Raw genomic sequence first — 18,323 nt, 5'->3', positions numbered from 1 at the left:
CTGTGCGAGTAACAATTCTGTGGCCCCAAGTAAAGTTTCTGTGGCCCTCAGTAACCGTTCTGTGTCTGTGCGAGTAACAATTCTGTGTCTGTGCGAGTAACAATTCTGTGGCCCTTAGTAAAGTTTCTGTGGCCCTAAGTAACAATTCTCTGGCACTCAGTAACAATTCTGTCTGTCCCTGAGTAACAATTCTCTGGCACTCAGTAACAATTCTGTCTGTCCCTGAGTAAAAATTCTGTGGCCCTAAGTAAAGTTTCTGTGGCCCTGAGTAACAATTCTCTGGCACTCCGTAACAATTCTGTCTGTCCCTGAGTATGAATTCTGTGGCCCTAACTAGCGTTTCTTTGTCCCTAAGTAACAGTTCTGTGGCCCTGAGTAACAATTCTGTGTCTGTGCGAGTAACAATTCTGTGGCCCTAAGTAACAGTTCTGTGGCCCTCAGTAACAGTTCTGTGTCTGTGCGAGTAACAATTCTGTGTCTGTGCGAGTAACAATTCTGTGGCCCCAAGTAAAGTTTCTGTGGCCCTCAGTAACCGTTCTGTGTCTGTGCGAGTAACAATTCTGTGTCTGTGCGAGTAACAATTCTGTGGCCCTTAGTAAAGTTTCTGTGGCCCTAAGTAACAATTCTCTGGCACTCAGTAACAATTCTGTCTGTCCCTGAGTAACAATTCTCTGGCACTCAGTAACAATTCTGTCTGTCCCTGAGTAAAAATTCTGTGGCCCTAAGTAAAGTTTCTGTGGCCCTGAGTAACAATTCTCTGGCACTCCGTAACAATTCTGTCTGTCCCTGAGTATGAATTCTGTGGCCCTAACTAGCGTTTCTTTGTCCCTAAGTAACAGTTCTGTGGCCCTGAGTAACAATTCTGTGTCTGTGCGAGTAACAATTCTGTGGCCCTAAGTAACAGTTCTGTGGCCCTCAGTAACAGTTCTGTGTCTGTGCGAGTAACAATTCTGTGTCTGTGCGAGTAACAATTCTGTGGCCCTAAGTAACAGTTCTGTGGCCTTCAGTAACAATTCTGTGTCTGTGCGAGTAACAATTCTGTGTCTGTGCGAGTAACAATTCTGTGGCCCTAAGTAAAGTTTCTGTGGCCCTAAGTAACAATTCTCTGGCACTCAGTAACAATTCTGTCTGTCCCTGAGTAACAATTCTCTGGCACTCAGTAACAATTCTGTCTGTCCCTGAGTAACAATTCTCTGGCACTCAGTAACAATTCTGTCTGTCCCTGAGTAAAAATTCTGTGGCCCTAAGTAAAGTTTCTGGGGCCCTGAGTAACAATTCTCTGGCACTCAGTAACAATTCTGTCTGTCCCTGAGTAACAATTCTCTGGCACTCAGTAACAATTCTGTCTGTCCCTGAGTAAAAATTCTGTGGCCCTAATTAAAGTTTCTGTGGCCCTAAATAACAATTCTCTGGCACTCAGTAACAATTCTGTCTGTCCCTGAGTAACAATTCTCTGGCACTCAGTAACAATTCTGTCTGTCCCTGAGTAACAATTCTCTGGCACTCAGTAACAATTCTGTCTGTCCCTGAGTAACAATTCTCTGGCACTCAGTAACAATTCTGTCTGTCCCTGAGTAACAATTCTCTGGCACTCATTAACAATTCTGTCTGTCCCTGAGTAAAAATTCTGTGGCCCTAAGTAAAGTTTCTGGGGCCCTGAGTAACAATTCTCTGGCACTCAGTAACAATTCTGTCTGTCCCTGAGTAAAAATTCTGTGGCCCTAAGTAAAGTTTCTGTGGCCCTGAGTAACAATTCTCTGGCACTCCGTAACAATTCTGTCTGTCCCTGAGTAACAATTCTCTGGCACTCAGTAACAATTCTGTCTGTCCCTGAGTAAAAATTCTGTGGCCCTAAGTAAAGTTTCTGTGGCCCTGAGTAACAATTCTCTGGCACTCCGTAACAATTCTGTCTGTCCCTGAGTATGAATTCTGTGGCCCTAACTAGCGTTTCTTTGTCCCTAAGTAACAGTTCTGTGGCCCTGAGTAACAATTCTGTGTCTGTGCGAGTAACAATTCTGTGGCCCTAAGTAACAGTTCTGTGGCCCTCAGTAACAGTTCTGTGTCTGTGCGAGTAACAATTCTGTGTCTGTGCGAGTAACAATTCTGTGGCCCCAAGTAAAGTTTCTGTGGCCCTCAGTAACCGTTCTGTGTCTGTGCGAGTAACAATTCTGTGTCTGTGCGAGTAACAATTCTGTGGCCCTTAGTAAAGTTTCTGTGGCCCTAAGTAACAATTCTCTGGCACTCAGTAACAATTCTGTCTGTCCCTGAGTAACAATTCTCTGGCACTCAGTAACAATTCTGTCTGTCCCTGAGTAAAAATTCTGTGGCCCTAAGTAAAGTTTCTGTGGCCCTGAGTAACAATTCTCTGGCACTCCGTAACAATTCTGTCTGTCCCTGAGTATGAATTCTGTGGCCCTAACTAGCGTTTCTTTGTCCCTAAGTAACAGTTCTGTGGCCCTGAGTAACAATTCTGTGTCTGTGCGAGTAACAATTCTGTGGCCCTAAGTAACAGTTCTGTGGCCCTCAGTAACAGTTCTGTGTCTGTGCGAGTAACAATTCTGTGTCTGTGCGAGTAACAATTCTGTGGCCCCAAGTAAAGTTTCTGTGGCCCTCAGTAACCGTTCTGTGTCTGTGCGAGTAACAATTCTGTGTCTGTGCGAGTAACAATTCTGTGGCCCTTAGTAAAGTTTCTGTGGCCCTAAGTAACAATTCTCTGGCACTCAGTAACAATTCTGTCTGTCCCTGAGTAACAATTCTCTGGCACTCAGTAACAATTCTGTCTGTCCCTGAGTAAAAATTCTGTGGCCCTAAGTAAAGTTTCTGTGGCCCTGAGTAACAATTCTCTGGCACTCCGTAACAATTCTGTCTGTCCCTGAGTATGAATTCTGTGGCCCTAACTAGCGTTTCTTTGTCCCTAAGTAACAGTTCTGTGGCCCTGAGTAACAATTCTGTGTCTGTGCGAGTAACAATTCTGTGGCCCTAAGTAACAGTTCTGTGGCCCTCAGTAACAGTTCTGTGTCTGTGCGAGTAACAATTCTGTGTCTGTGCGAGTAACAATTCTGTGGCCCTAAGTAACAGTTCTGTGGCCTTCAGTAACAATTCTGTGTCTGTGCGAGTAACAATTCTGTGTCTGTGCGAGTAACAATTCTGTGGCCCTAAGTAAAGTTTCTGTGGCCCTAAGTAACAATTCTCTGGCACTCAGTAACAATTCTGTCTGTCCCTGAGTAACAATTCTCTGGCACTCAGTAACAATTCTGTCTGTCCCTGAGTAACAATTCTCTGGCACTCAGTAACAATTCTGTCTGTCCCTGAGTAAAAATTCTGTGGCCCTAAGTAAAGTTTCTGGGGCCCTGAGTAACAATTCTCTGGCACTCAGTAACAATTCTGTCTGTCCCTGAGTAACAATTCTCTGGCACTCAGTAACAATTCTGTCTGTCCCTGAGTAAAAATTCTGTGGCCCTAAGTAAAGTTTCTGTGGCCCTAAGTAACAATTCTCTGGCACTCAGTAACAATTCTGTCTGTCCCTGAGTAACAATTCTCTGGCACTCAGTAACAATTCTGTCTGTCCCTGAGTAAAAATTCTGTGGCCCTAATTAAAGTTTCTGTGGCCCTAAATAACAATTCTCTGGCACTCAGTAACAATTCTGTCTGTCCCTGAGTAACAATTCTCTGGCACTCAGTAACAATTCTGTCTGTCCCTGAGTAACAATTCTCTGGCACTCAGTAACAATTCTGTCTGTCCCTGAGTAACAATTCTCTGGCACTCAGTAACAATTCTGTCTGTCCCTGAGTAACAATTCTCTGGCACTCATTAACAATTCTGTCTGTCCCTGAGTAAAAATTCTGTGGCCCTAAGTAAAGTTTCTGTGGCCCTGAGTAACAATTCTCTGGCACTCAGTAACAATTCTGTCTGTCCCTGAGTAAAAATTCTGTGGCCCTAAGTAAAGTTTCTGTGGCCCTGAGTAACAATTCTCTGGCACTCCGTAACAATTCTGTCTGTCCCTGAGTAACAATTCTCTGGCACTCAGTAACAATTCTGTCTGTCCCTGAGTAAAAATTCTGTGGCCCTAAGTAAAGTTTCTGTGGCCCTGAGTAACAATTCTCTGGCACTCCGTAACAATTCTGTCTGTCCCTGAGTATGAATTCTGTGGCCCTAACTAGCGTTTCTTTGTCCCTAAGTAACAGTTCTGTGGCCCTGAGTAACAATTCTGTGTCTGTGCGAGTAACAATTCTGTGGCCCTAAGTAACAGTTCTGTGGCCTTCAGTAACAATTCTGTGTCTGTGCGAGTAACAATTCTGTGTCTGTGCGAGTAACAATTCTGTGGCCCTAAGTAAAGTTTCTGTGGCCCTAAGTAACAATTCTCTGGCACTCAGTAACAATTCTGTCTGTCCCTGAGTAACAATTCTCTGGCACTCAGTAACAATTCTGTCTGTCCCTGAGTAAAAATTCTGTGGCCCTAAGTAAAGTTTCTGTGGCCCTGAGTAACAATTCTCTGGCACTCAGTAACAATTCTGTCTGTCCCTGAGTAACAATTCTCTGGCACTCAGTAACAATTCTGTCTGTCCCTGAGTAAAAATTCTGTGGCCCTAATAACGTTTCTGTGGCCCTAAGTAACAATTCTCTGGCACTGAGTAACAATTCTGTCTGTCCCTGAATATGAATTCTGTGGCCCTAACTAGCGTTTCTTTGTCCCTAAATAACGATTCTGTGGCCCTCATTAACAAGTCTGTGTCCCTGAGTAATGGTTCTCTGTCCCTAAGTAACTTTTCTCTGTCCCCAATTATCGTTTCTGTGGCCCTAACTCTGTCCCTAGTACAGAGCGGTCTGCCTCTGTTCAATGACTGCAGGCAAATGAAGAATTCCAAAATGGCCGCTATTTATAGCTCGACCATTACATAGTGCTGGCTGGCTGGCTGCTGATTGGCTGATGCGATCACATGTCGTTGAGGAATGCATTATGGGTCAGCGCGCCTTGTCTGCGCGCCTTCCCAGGCATCCCCGCTCCGTCGCCGCACATGTCAGCCGCCATTTTCTGAAAAATTTCGATTCGCGCGTCCGAATTAGGCTATTTTTCGGATTCGGCACGAATCGAAATTTTTCCGATATTCGACTCGAATTCCACTTCGGATACTTCGATTCGCTCATCTCTAATCACAATGATGACAAATCACGGCTTGAACTATCTTGCTTTGCATGGAATGAGTCTCATATATTAGTTTCACCTTCTAAGTTGCTGCACTGAAATCAATGAACTTTTGCACAATATACTAATTTTTCGAGTTTCACCTGTATATATATACACAAAGAAAGAAAACACTTCAAAAAGTATTCAGGTGGCGCATAAATCAATTATCAGTGCAGAGAACTCTTATAAAAATATATAAATAAAATGGATAATATTTTGCACATAAAAAATAATTAATGAAATAACAATTAATAATTAATGATATTCCAAAAAGTCCAAATGAATCGGTCCACAAAACGATCACCCTGCGAGGAAAAGTGTTGCCTCCCCCCACTCTCCTGGTTGGCACACTAGGCTTTAATGGACGATTTTCCAAGAAATGAATCAGACCATTGTGATGTTTTATTCTCCTTAATCTTGAAACATTGGAATCCTAGGACAAGCGCTCCCCAACTCCAACACACAAACTCCTCCTCCCAATGCTGCACACTCAAATGACCATGTAGGAGAAAGAAAAAAACGAGAAAGGCCCAAATGGTGCCGTACCAGCTAAACGATTATTTATTGCTACAATAGAGTGCCACTTACAAGATGAAAATAAGATGTTAGCTTTAGTGAGCTCTTAGTGTAAGGAAAGCCGAATCAGTGCTCTTACCACTGCCGGCCATCCATCTCTGATGCTCCCGCATCACTTCTGGTTAGCGTCACTTCCGGTCGCCGCACAGCCACGCCCTGACGCGTTTCGTCACTTCCGACCTAGTCATAGAGGATGGCTGTGTGGTACCACCTTTATGGTACGAGGCCTCTGATAGGTCAACGTTGTAAGTCCCTCCTTACAGAAACTTCCTTATTGCAATATATTTTGAAATATATTGAATATGGCCCAAATTGCAGCATTTCAAATATATGTCAATATATTTGGGAAGAATATTTTTAAAACATATTTTTAAATATATTTTTCTTCCATGTGGTTACTGACCCCACTTCTCTACCCTTCTGACTCTGTGTACACCGCCCTACAGACCAATACCCTCCGTACACCGCCCTACAGACTAATACCCTCCGTACACCGCCCTACAGACTAATACCCTCCGTACACCGCCCTACAGACTAATACCCTCCGTACACCGCCCTACAGACCAATACCCTCCGTACACCGCCCTACAGACCAATACCCTCCGTACACCGCCCTACAGACTAATACCCTCTGTACACCGCCCTACAGACTAATACCCTCCGTACACCGCCCTACAGACTAATACCCTCCGTACACCGCCCTACAGACCAATACCCTCCGTACACCGCCCTACAGACCAATACCCTCCGTACACCGCCCTACAGACTAATACCCTCTGTACACCGCCCTACAGACTAATACCCTCCGTACACCGCCCTACAGACTAATACCCTCCGTACACCGCCCTACAGACTAATACCCTCTGTACACTGCCCTACAGACTAATACCCCCTGTACACCGCCCTACAGACTAATACCCTCCGTACACCGCCCTACAGACCAATACCCTCCGTACACCGCCCTACAGACTAATACCCTCCGTACACCGCCCTACAGACTAATACCCTCCGTACACCGCCCTACAGACTAATACCCTCTGTACACCGCCCTACAGACTAATACCCCCCGTACACCGCCCTACAGACTAATACCCTCCGTACACCGCCCTACAGACTAATACCCTCCGTACACCGCCCTACAGACTAATACCCTCCGTACACCGCCCTACAGACTAATACCCTCCGTACACCGCCCTACAGACTAATACCCTCCGTACACCGCCCTACAGACTAATACCCTCTGTACACCGCCCTACAGACTAATACCCCCTGTACACCGCCCTACAGACTAATACCCTCCGTACACCGCCCTACAGACTAATACCCTCCGTACACCGCCCTACAGACTAATACCCTCCGTACACCGCCCTACAGACTAATACCCTCCGTACACCGCCCTACAGACTAATACCCTCCGTACACCGCCCTACAACTAATACCCTCCGTACACCACCCTACAGACTAATACCCTCCGTACACCGCCCTACAGACTAATACCCTCCGTATGCCGCCCTACAGACTAATACCCTCCGTACACCGCCCTACAGACTAATACCCTCCGTACACCGCCCTACAGACTAATACCCTCCGTACACCGCCCTACAGACTAATACCCTCCGTACACCGCCCTACAGACTAATACCCTCCGTACACCGCCCTACAGACTAATACCCTCTGTACACTGCCCTACAGACTAATACCCCCTGTACACCGCCCTACAGACTAATACCCTCCGTACACCGCCCTACAGACTAATACCCTCCGTACACCGCCCTACAGACTAATACCCTCCGTACACCGCCCTACAGACTAATACCCTCCGTACACCGCCCTACAGACTAATACCCTCCGTACACCGCCCTACAGACTAATACCCTCCGTACACCGCCCTACAACTAATACCCTCCGTACACCACCCTACAGACTAATACCCTCCGTACACCGCCCTACAGACTAATACCCTCCGTATGCCGCCCTACAGACTAATACCCTCCGTACACCGCCCTACAGACTAATACCCTCCGTACACCGCCCTACAGACTAATACCCTCCGTACACCGCCCTACAGACTAATACCCTCCGTATGCCGCCCTACAACTAATACCCTCCGTACACCACCCTACAGACTAATACCCTCCGTACACCGCCCTACAGACTAATACCCTCCGTATGCCGCCCTACAGACTAATACCCTCCGTACACCGCCCTACAGACTAATACCCTCCGTACACCGCCCTACAGACTAATACCCTCCGTACACCGCCCTACAGACTAATACCCTCCGTACACCGCCCTACAGACTAATACCCTCCGTACACCGCCCTACAGACTAATACCCTCTGTACACTGCCCTACAGACTAATACCCCCTGTACACCGCCCTACAGACTAATACCCTCCGTACACCGCCCTACAGACTAATACCCTCCGTACACCGCCCTACAGACTAATACCCTCCGTACACCGCCCTACAGACTAATACCCTCCGTACACCGCCCTACAGACTAATACCCTCCGTACACCGCCCTACAGACTAATACCCTCCGTACACCGCCCTACAACTAATACCCTCCGTACACCACCCTACAGACTAATACCCTCCGTACACCGCCCTACAGACTAATACCCTCCGTATGCCGCCCTACAGACTAATACCCTCCGTACACCGCCCTACAGACTAATACCCTCCGTACACCGCCCTACAGACTAATACCCTCCGTACACCGCCCTACAGACTAATACCCTCCGTATGCCGCCCTACAGACTAATACCCTCCGTACACCGCCCTACAGACTTATACCCTCCGTACACCGCCCTACAGACTAATACCCTCCATACACCGCCCTACAGACTAATACCCTCCGTACACCGCCCTACAGACTAATACCCTCCGTACACTGCCCTACAGACTAATACCCTCCGTACACCGCCCTACAGACTAACACCCTCCGTACACCGCCCTACAGACTAATACCCTCCGTATGCCGCCCTACAGACTAATACCCTCCGTACACCGCCCTACAGACTAATACCCTCCGTACACCGCCCTACAGACTAATACCCTCCGTACACCGCCCTACAGACTAATACCCTCCGTATGCCGCCCTACAGACTAATACCCTCCGTACACTGCCCTACAGACTAATACCCTCCGTACACCGCCCTACAGACTAACACCCTCCGTACACCGCCCTACAGACTAATACCCTCCGTACACCGCCCTACAGACTAATACCCTCCGTACACCGCACTACAGACTAATACCCTCCGTACACCGCCCTACAGACTAATACCCTCCGTACACCGCCCTACAGACTAATACCCTCCGTACACCGCCCTACAGACTAATACCCTCCGTACACCGCCCTACAGACTAATACCCTCCGTACACCGCACTACAGACTAATACCCTCCGTACACTGCCCTGCTGACCTCCCACCCTCTGCCCCCCTGACAATTTTTGCTGCACCCCCACATTAGACAGGCTAGATCCGGCCCTGGGTTTTGACCCATAGTGAGCTGCTCATGTCTTCTCTGTAAGGCTGACCATACACTATACAATTTTCTGTCCAATTTCTTCCCAATTTCCTTTGGATTTACCTTCAACTGTGCAGTTCAAGGGTCTGCCTAACTGGATACAACTGAAAGTGTTGTTTGGGTTTGACCTCATATTATATGGTTTTTGGTAAATCAAAAGCAAAAATCTCAAGAAAATTGTATAGTGTATGGCCAGCCTAAGTCCTCCTCCACACGGAATGTTTTTACAGCAGCTGTTTTTGGCTTTTGATGGTTTTTTTCTACAGCCAGTAATCCTCCCAGAATGTTATCCTCGGTGTCCATACACACATAGACTGGAATCAGCGTTTTTTGGCTGGAAAAAACCCCCAGAACTAGCGGGTTTCTAAGGAGTTTTTTAGCTGTAAAAATGCTGTAACACTGAAAACGAGGTAAATCGCAGCAAATTAGCATTTTTGGATTGTTTTTACTAGAAAAAAAATTTTTTTTTGTAAAAAAAAAGCGAAACAACCCGAAAACGCTGCAAAACGCTAATACAAAGTTGCAAAAAAATTCTTAACAAATCACGTTTTTAATGTGACTTTACACAGCTAACATTACCAGCGTTATTAAAATGCCCCCCCCCTCCCCCCCAGTGTGCATGGAGCCTAAAAGAGCAGCTTCTCCCAGGATACTAATGGTGGAATCAGCTTTGTACCTGATCTGATCTATCTAGACTACAGAAACTTTTCCCTCACTTCCTTTACCATTGACAATGTTGTATCAGGCAGGAGGTCTTCCTTTATGTATCGCTGTCCTTCTACATGGCGCACAAATTCTGTAAATATTCTTCACCTTCTCTTTATAACAGCTTTTCTTGGTATAATCCAACCCGACCAAAAGGACATCAAGGAAGAGGAAGAAGAAGAACTCAAAGTTTTTGAGCTGAGAGAAAACATCGAGCCGGCCATTTTCCACCTGTGTGCCGAAAGCCCTGAATCTGTGAAAGCGGCCTCAGACTGGCTCCAAGACTTCATAACAAAGGATCAGCATGACGATACTATCACAGATAACTGGATACAGGACTTAGATGATAAGGACCATGGTGACCTGGCTCGGGTTCAAAGGGACAATGGAGTTTCTATTAATATTGACTCAACACGGTCCACTATTAAGGTGACGGGCCGCACCAAGGATGTTCTGAAGGTCAGTAATAAAATCCAGAAGATGATTAAAGGTGTGCGAGATAAGAAGACGCAAAAACGAGAGGCGGAGCTGTGCAGTAACGTGGTGGAGTGGGGATATTACCAAGGCACCAACTTTATTCTCTTCAACAAAATGACAAACCTAAAGCTGGAAAAGGCTTTCAATGACAAGATAAGTTCTATGGATATTGATATCGGCGGTGTAAAACACAAGGCAATTATAGAGCGAAAAACCGCAATGGATGCCAAAGGAACTAAGATCAATCTTCAACGAAATCCAAAAAATGGTAAATTCCATTCTTTCTTGTTCATATCCTTATCAATCATCAAATAAATATAGTTAGTTAGTATTGGACAGCTCCAGCTAACAGAAATATAAATGGATTGACAGCCTTGGGAGTCCTTGTTGGTTACAGAGGTGAGGGCTCTTTATTCTGTATTACTCTGGAGAGATGTTTTCAGGCTGAGAACCAATCTGGAAGGCCAAGATACAGGGCAATGCAGACCCCCCCAACATGTGTCCCTAGACATGACATGGCAGTCTCCCGATACTCCTGGCTGGAATGGACTAGAATTGAATGTCTAAAGGTCAGACTGACTTATCTTGGGGGACAAAGTGATTGGACAGGTTAGGAAACATTGATTTATCCAAGGCCAAGGACAGGACTGTCTGTATGTGCTCCCCCCAATGCCAAGCCAGGAATGTTGGGTGACAAAACCTATCCTGTATGGGGGAGCCCCCAGGCCAAAGACATCATGAGACAGATTGTATGACCTGCATGTCTGACTGTACTCTGATGTCTACAGCCAGTCAACAGACACCTCTACTCCAATGACCCACCATCCTTCTCACTTTCAATGTTCTGCTGACAGCAAAGGCCTACACCCATATCTCCTTTCACTTTCATGGTGTGCCAGGTCTAAACATGCTTGGCAATTCTGCTTGAAATAAATACTAACATGTCTGCAGGAAAAGGCAGGGCTTGAAAATGGAAGAATGTCACCTGACACGAGTGGCAAGAGGTCTTCCAATTTCTTGTGGCTAAGTCTCCCCATTTACGAGCCCCCACATCTGGCAGTGTGAATTCTGGAGCTGGGACAACCCAAACCCAACACCACGCAGGGCTGCCTGCCTTGTGTGATGCAATCTAGACAGACTTCCTATAAAGGCCAAAACCACCATGTTGCAGTAGAGCACCTGTGAGTGGCGTTAGGCAAAGGTCTGCTCAACGATGCCACTCAACATGCTGACTGGTAGGATTCTGGACGGGTGGACCCCTGCCACGCAGCAATGAGAGGACATACCAAGTAGACTTAACCACTTCCCATCTGGCCCATGCAGATAATCGGCTGGAAGGGAGTGCTGCTGAAGTGGGTAGAGGTTTCTAAACACCCCCCCCCCACTTCCATTGCCTGTGTGTGCACACGGTATATAGGTATGCAAACTTCCCCCTAATAACAGGGATGCACTGAGACCCTGGGGGGGAAGGGTGCACACAAGGCATAGTATGCTGTATATGGTATGCAGTCACTTATTTTCTTTGTCTATGTATCTGTGGGCCACAATCAGGAATCTAGTGGCGGACTTAATCACTAGTGGCAGCGCAGCATTCATTTACATTCCTATTCACACATCTGTGGTATTGCCAGCAGCAGCCGGCTCCATCTACACGTTATCTCTGGTCCACTGCGCAGGTTCCATTTATACATTATTTAACATCAGACATTGTACAGGAACCGGAGTACAATATCCTACAGAAACATCAATCATCATACAGGGAACATCATCATCCATGTGATTCCTCTGCTGTTGAACAAGAGAGAATCCAGATCATCGGAAATGGAGGACGCAATCTATTTACTGCAGGAGAAAAGAAGAAGCCGGTCCCATCTCCGGTACAGCCCCCTGCTAAACCAAAGGCTTTTCTCTTGTCCAACAGTATCCGGTCCTGACGAAAGTTAGAACCCTGGAACACATTGGATGTTGTTACATAGTTAGTCTGGCTGAAAAAAAAGACAAAATTCCATCCAGTTCAACCATTACAAAAAAAAAGTTATAATCCGACACCCACAGTAGATCCAGAGGCAAAAAAAATCCAGCAAAGCACGATCCAATCTGCTCCTGCAGGGGAAAAAAATTCTTCCTGATCCCCCGAGAGGCAATCGGATATTCCCTGGATCAACTTTCCCTATAAATGGTATATCCAGTTATATTCTGTGTATCCAAGAAAGAATCCAGGACTTTCCTACAGCAATCCACTGAGTTGACCACACCCAACTCTGGAGGGAGTCTATTCCAAAGAAACCTTTCCGTGTTTGGAGATTAAATCTCTTTTCCTCCAGACGTAAAGAGCGCCCTCTTGGCCTCTGAAGGGGCCGATCCTGTCTCTGGTACAGCCCCCTGCTAAACCAAGGATTTTCTCTTGTCCAACAATATCCGGCCCTGATGAAAGTTAGATCCCTGGAACACATTGGATGTTGTTACTTTGCCTGATAAAATGACTTCTGGACATCAATACTCTCCTTCCTGTACTTCCGATACTAGTTCATCCATGGTGGAGGTCTAGGTCAGTAGGATGACTGAGGGAGGTGTGCAATGAGGTCTGCAGGGTGTGACAATCATGGTGGCCTCTTGGTCTCTGAGATTCCTATCAATGTACACTGATGGGTGATAATTATGTTCTACAAGGAAACCAAAATGTAACTCTTCATATTACAGCCGAGTCCGTCGTAATCCCTCCATATTGGGATGCCATGGACAACATCCAGCTGAAGGTGGTACCTCTGAACAGCAGCAGCCCGGAGTACTCAGAGGTGGAGGGACTCTTTACACAGACGTGTCAAATGAGAATCATGAAGGTAATGCTGAAGGTGGAACTCCATTCTTTTGAGACACAATCCCCTCCACGTCACATATGCAGATTACAAGGATCATAGCAAAATGGAATACGCATTCCCTCCCGCTTCTGTAATGGAAATAACGAGACATGATGACTAAGTAGAAAAAAAAAGATGTAAGCCAATCACATGAGCAGGGGGATGAGGACAGTGTACATTTGCTATGGTTGCAAAAGGAGCATTTTCATGGCAGTCATATAAAGTCATAGCTGCTGCTGCTGCAAATAAAAAAAAATGGAAAGGTTACTTCTGAAAGATAATGGGCTTGTGTAACGATTATATATTACAGGAGTACCTCGGGGTACGAACGCCTCGGTTCTCGGAATTTTCGGTTTACAAATGAAAATCCATTGAAAGTAATTCCTCGGTTTACAAATCTTTTACAAATTTTTTTCTCCGATTTTTAAATGCAATTGCCGGATTTTTTCTTCTTCACTATAGATCACAGAATTAGCTGTCACTTTCCCCGGAGCTAAAGGATACTTTGTTTCTTTTATCTCGGGAAAAAAACTAAATGGAAACTTTATTTCTTTTAACTCGGAAAACAAACTAAACGGAAACTTTATTTCTTTTAACTCGGAAAACAAACTAAACGGAAACATTGTTTCTTTTAACTCAGGAAACAAACTAAAAGGAAACATTGTTTCTTTTAACTCGGAAAAAAAACTAAAAGGAAACTGTCTTTCTTTTAGCTGGGGGGAAAGTGACAGCTGATTCTCTGAGCTATAGTGAAGAAAAAAAAATCCGGTAATTACCGGCACTGAACTATAGTGACAGCAACTTTTTTTTACTTTTCTCCGATCTCCAGAACGGATTAATTGGTTTTCAATGCATGCCTATGGGAAACCGCGTTTCGGTTTATGAATTTTTCACAAAATGAATCGTTCCGGACAACGCATTCAATTTGTAAACCGAGGTAAGCCTGTATTTGTAATGGCAGTAATGTTTTACTTATTCAGCCAAAAATAACAAGATAAAAATAAAAAAAATAGCAAAACCAGCTTTTGCCCCAACGTTCACCTTCAATCCAGAGATTTCCCCTCTAAACTAAAAGGAATCATTGTTTCTTTTAACTCGGGGAAACAAACTAAAAGGAAACATTGTTTCTTTTAACTCGGGGAAACAAACTAAAAGGAAACATTGTTTCTTTTAACTCGGGGAAACAAACTAAAAGGAAACATTGTTTCTTTTATCTCGGGAAACAAACTAAAAGGAAACATTGTTTCTTTTATCTCGGGAAACAAACTAAAAGGAAACATTGTTTCTTTTATTTCGGGAAACAAACTAAAAGGAAACATTGTTTCTTAACTTGGGAAACAAACTAAAAGGAAACTATTTCTTTTAGGTGGGGGGAAAGTGACAGCTGATTCTCTGAGCTACAGTGAAGAAACAAAAAATCCGGTAATTACCGGCACTGACCTATAGTGACAGCGACTTTTTTTTTACTTTCTCTGACCTCCAAAATGGATTCATTGGTTTTCAATGCATTCTTATGGGAAACCGCTTTACGGTTTACAAATTTTTCACAATATGAATCGTTCCGGAGAATGCATTCAATATGTAAACCGAGGTACGCCTGTATTTGTAATGGCAGTAATGTTTTACTTACGCAGCCAAAAATAACAAGATAAAAATAAAAAATAAAAAGTAGCAAAACCAGCTTTTGCCCCAACGTTCACCTTCAATCCAGAGATTTCCCCTGCAGTACTTTCCTCTGCCACTAGATGTCCACAGACTGATGGCTAGCATCATTCTACCCACTTCCTCTGAGCCCAGATCACCCTGTTCCCCAGCCTGTGACTGTGGAAGCAGCACAATGACGAGGCTCATCTCTTTGCCACTCTGCTCTCTCCTTCTATCAGCATGCTTCTTGTCAGCACATGCACTGAACAATGAATTAAAGCCCGCCTCCAACTAACTCTATTTAAGCCGCTCTCTCTTTCCTTTGAAATTTGAAGTTATTATTACTGAAGCCCTTAACAGTTATCAGAAGTAACCTCAACACTTTAATTTGCAGCAGCTATGACTTTGTATGACTGCCGTGGAAATGTTCCTTCTTTGCAGCCACAGCAAATGTACACATCCTCGTCCCCCTGCTCCTGTAAATCCTCGTCCCCCTGCTCCTGTAAATGGCTTCCATCGTTTGTTGTTGTTGGTTTAGCCCGTGTACATAAACAGTGAATGTTACTAGAATGTCGTCGTATTATAGGATCCCAACCGCTTTACATGACACTTTGATGAACAAATGTATCATTATTATTATAATTAGAGATGAGCGAATCGAAGTAAGCGAAGTGGAATTCGTTTCGAATATTGGAAAAATTTTGATTCGCGCCGAATCCGAAAAATAGCATACTTCGGGTGCGCGAATCGAAATTTTTCATAAAATGGCGGCGACATGTGCGGCGACGGAGCGGGGATGTCTGGGAAGGCGCGCAGACAAGGCGCGCTGACCCACAATGCATTCATTCATGACATGTGATCGCATTAGCCAATCAGCAGCCAGCCAGCCAGCACTGTGTAATGGTCGAGCTATAAATGGCGGCCATTTTAGAATTCTCCATTTGCCTCCAGTCATTCAAGAGAGGCAGACCGCTCTGTATTAGGGACAGAGTTAGGGCCACAGAAACGTTACTCGGGCACAGAATTGTTACTGAGGGCCAGACACAGAATTGTTACTCAAGGACACAGAATTGTTACTGAGGGCCACAGAACCGTTACTTAGGGCCACAGAAACGTTACTCAGGGACACAGAATTGTTACTGAGGGCCACAGAACCGTTACTTAGGGCCACAGAATTGTTACTCAGGGACAGACACAGAATTGTTACTGAGGGTCACAGAATTGTTACTAGAGGGCCACAGAACCGTTACTTAGGGCCACAGAATTGTTACTCAGGGACACAGAATTGTTACTGAGGGCCACAGAACCGTTACTTAGGGCCACAGAATTGTTACTCAGGGACAGACACAGAATTGTTACTCAGGGACACAGAATTGTTACTGAGGGCCACAGAACTGTTACTTAGGGCCACAGAATTGTTACTCAGGGACACAGAATTGTTACTGAGGGCCACAGAACCGTTACTTAGGGCCACAGAATTGTTACTCAGGGACAGACACAGAATTGTTACTGAGGGTCACAGAATTGTTACTGAGGGCCACAGAACCGTTACTTAGGGCCACAGAAACGTTACTCAGGGACACAGAATTGTTACTGAGGGTCACAGAACCGTTACTTAGGGCCCCAGAATTGTTACTCAGGGACAGACACAGAATTGTTACTCAGGGACACAGAATTGTTACTGAGGGCCACAGAACCGTTACTTAGGGCCACAGAATTGTTACTCAGGGACACAGAATTGTTACTGAGGGCCACAGAACCGTTACTTAGGGCCACAGAATTGTTACTCAGGGACAGACACAGAATTGTTACTGAGGGACACAGAATTGTTACTGAGGGCCACAGAACCGTTACTTAGGGCCACAGAAACGTTACTCAGGGACACAGAATTGTTAATGAGGGCCACAGAACCGTTACTTAGGGCCACAGAATTGTTACTCAGGGACACAGAATTGTTACTGAGGGCCTCAGAACCATTACTTAGGGCCACAGAATTGTTACTCAGGGACAGACACAGAATTGTTACTGAGGGACACAGAATTGTTACGGAGGGCCACAGAACCGTTACTTAGGGCCACAGAATTGTTACTCAGGGACACAGAATTGTTACTGAGGGCCACAGAACCGTTACTTAGGGCCACAGAATTGTTACTCAGGGACACAGAATTGTTACTGAGGGCCACAGAACCGTTACTTAGGGCCACAGAATTGTTACTCAGGGACAGACACAGAATTGTTACTCAGGGACACAGAATTGTTACTGAGGGCCACAGAACCGTTACTTAGGGCCACAGAAACGTTACTCAGGGACACAGAATTGTTACTGAGGGCCACAGAACCGTTACTTAGGGCCACAGAATTGTTACTCAGGGACAGACACAGAATTGTTACTGAGGGCCACAGAACCGTTACTTAGGGCCACAGAATTGTTACTCAGGGACAGACACAGAATTGTTACTGAGGGACACAGAATTGTTACTGAGGGCCACAGAACCGTTACTTAGGGCCACAGAATTGTTACTCAGGGACACAGAATTGTTACTGAGGGCCACAGAACCGTTACTTAGGGCCACAGAATTGTTACTCAGGGACAGACACAGAATTGTTACTCAGGGACACAGAATTGTTACTGAGGGCCACAGAACCGTTACTTAGGGCCACAGAAACGTTACTCAGGGACACAGAATTGTTACTGAGGGCCACAGAACCGTTACTTAGGGCCACAGAATTGTTACTCAGGGACACAGAATTGTTACTGAGGGCCACAGAACCGTTACTTAGGGCCACAGAATTGTTACTCAGGGACAGACACAGAATTGTTACTGAGGGACACAGAATTGTTACTGAGGGCCACAGAACCGTTACTTAAGGCCACAGAAACGTTACTCAGGGACACAGAATTGTTACTGAGGGCCACAGAACCGTTACTTAGGGCCACAGAATTGTTACTCAGGGACACAGAATTGTTACTGAGGGCCACAGAACCGTTACTTAGGGCCACAGAATTGTTACTCAGGGACAGACACAGAATTGTTACTCAGGGACACAGAATTGTTACTGAGGGCCACAGAACCGTTACTTAGGGCCACAGAAACGTTACTCAGGGACACAGAATTGTTACTGAGGGCCACAGAACCGTTACTTAGGGCCACAGAATTGTTACTCAGGGACACAGAATTGTTACTGAGGGCCACAGAACCGTTACTTAGGGCCACAGAATTGTTACTCAGGGACAGACACAGAATTGTTACTGAGGGACACAGAATTGTTACTGAGGGCCACAGAACCGTTACTTAGGGCCACAGAATTGTTACTCAGGGACAGACACAGAATTGTTACTC

General features: G+C 45.5%; 1 protein-coding gene across 4 annotated transcripts in view; it reads left to right on the top strand.

Moving 5' to 3' along the window:
• The window catches only part of LOC149434651 (protein mono-ADP-ribosyltransferase PARP14-like), a 196,616-nt gene that overhangs the window by 145,239 nt on the left and 33,054 nt on the right, over positions 1–18,323 (top strand). For all 4 annotated transcript variants that reach the window (XM_089663563.1, XM_089663562.1, XM_089663561.1 and 1 more), the window contains 2 exons: positions 10,128–10,748; positions 13,181–13,320. In XM_089663563.1, coding sequence (XP_089519689.1) covers positions 10,128–10,748; positions 13,181–13,320 — 761 coding nt within the window. The remainder of the gene's footprint in view (positions 1–10,127; positions 10,749–13,180; positions 13,321–18,323) is intronic.

This window comes from Staurois parvus, unplaced genomic scaffold (assembly GCF_062004578.1).
Source record: "Staurois parvus isolate SC_StPar_1 unplaced genomic scaffold, SC_StPar_1.0 ptg001719l, whole genome shotgun sequence".
Classification (NCBI taxonomy): Eukaryota; Metazoa; Chordata; class Amphibia; order Anura; family Ranidae; genus Staurois; species Staurois parvus.
This window is presented reverse-complemented; position numbering and strand designations above follow the sequence as displayed.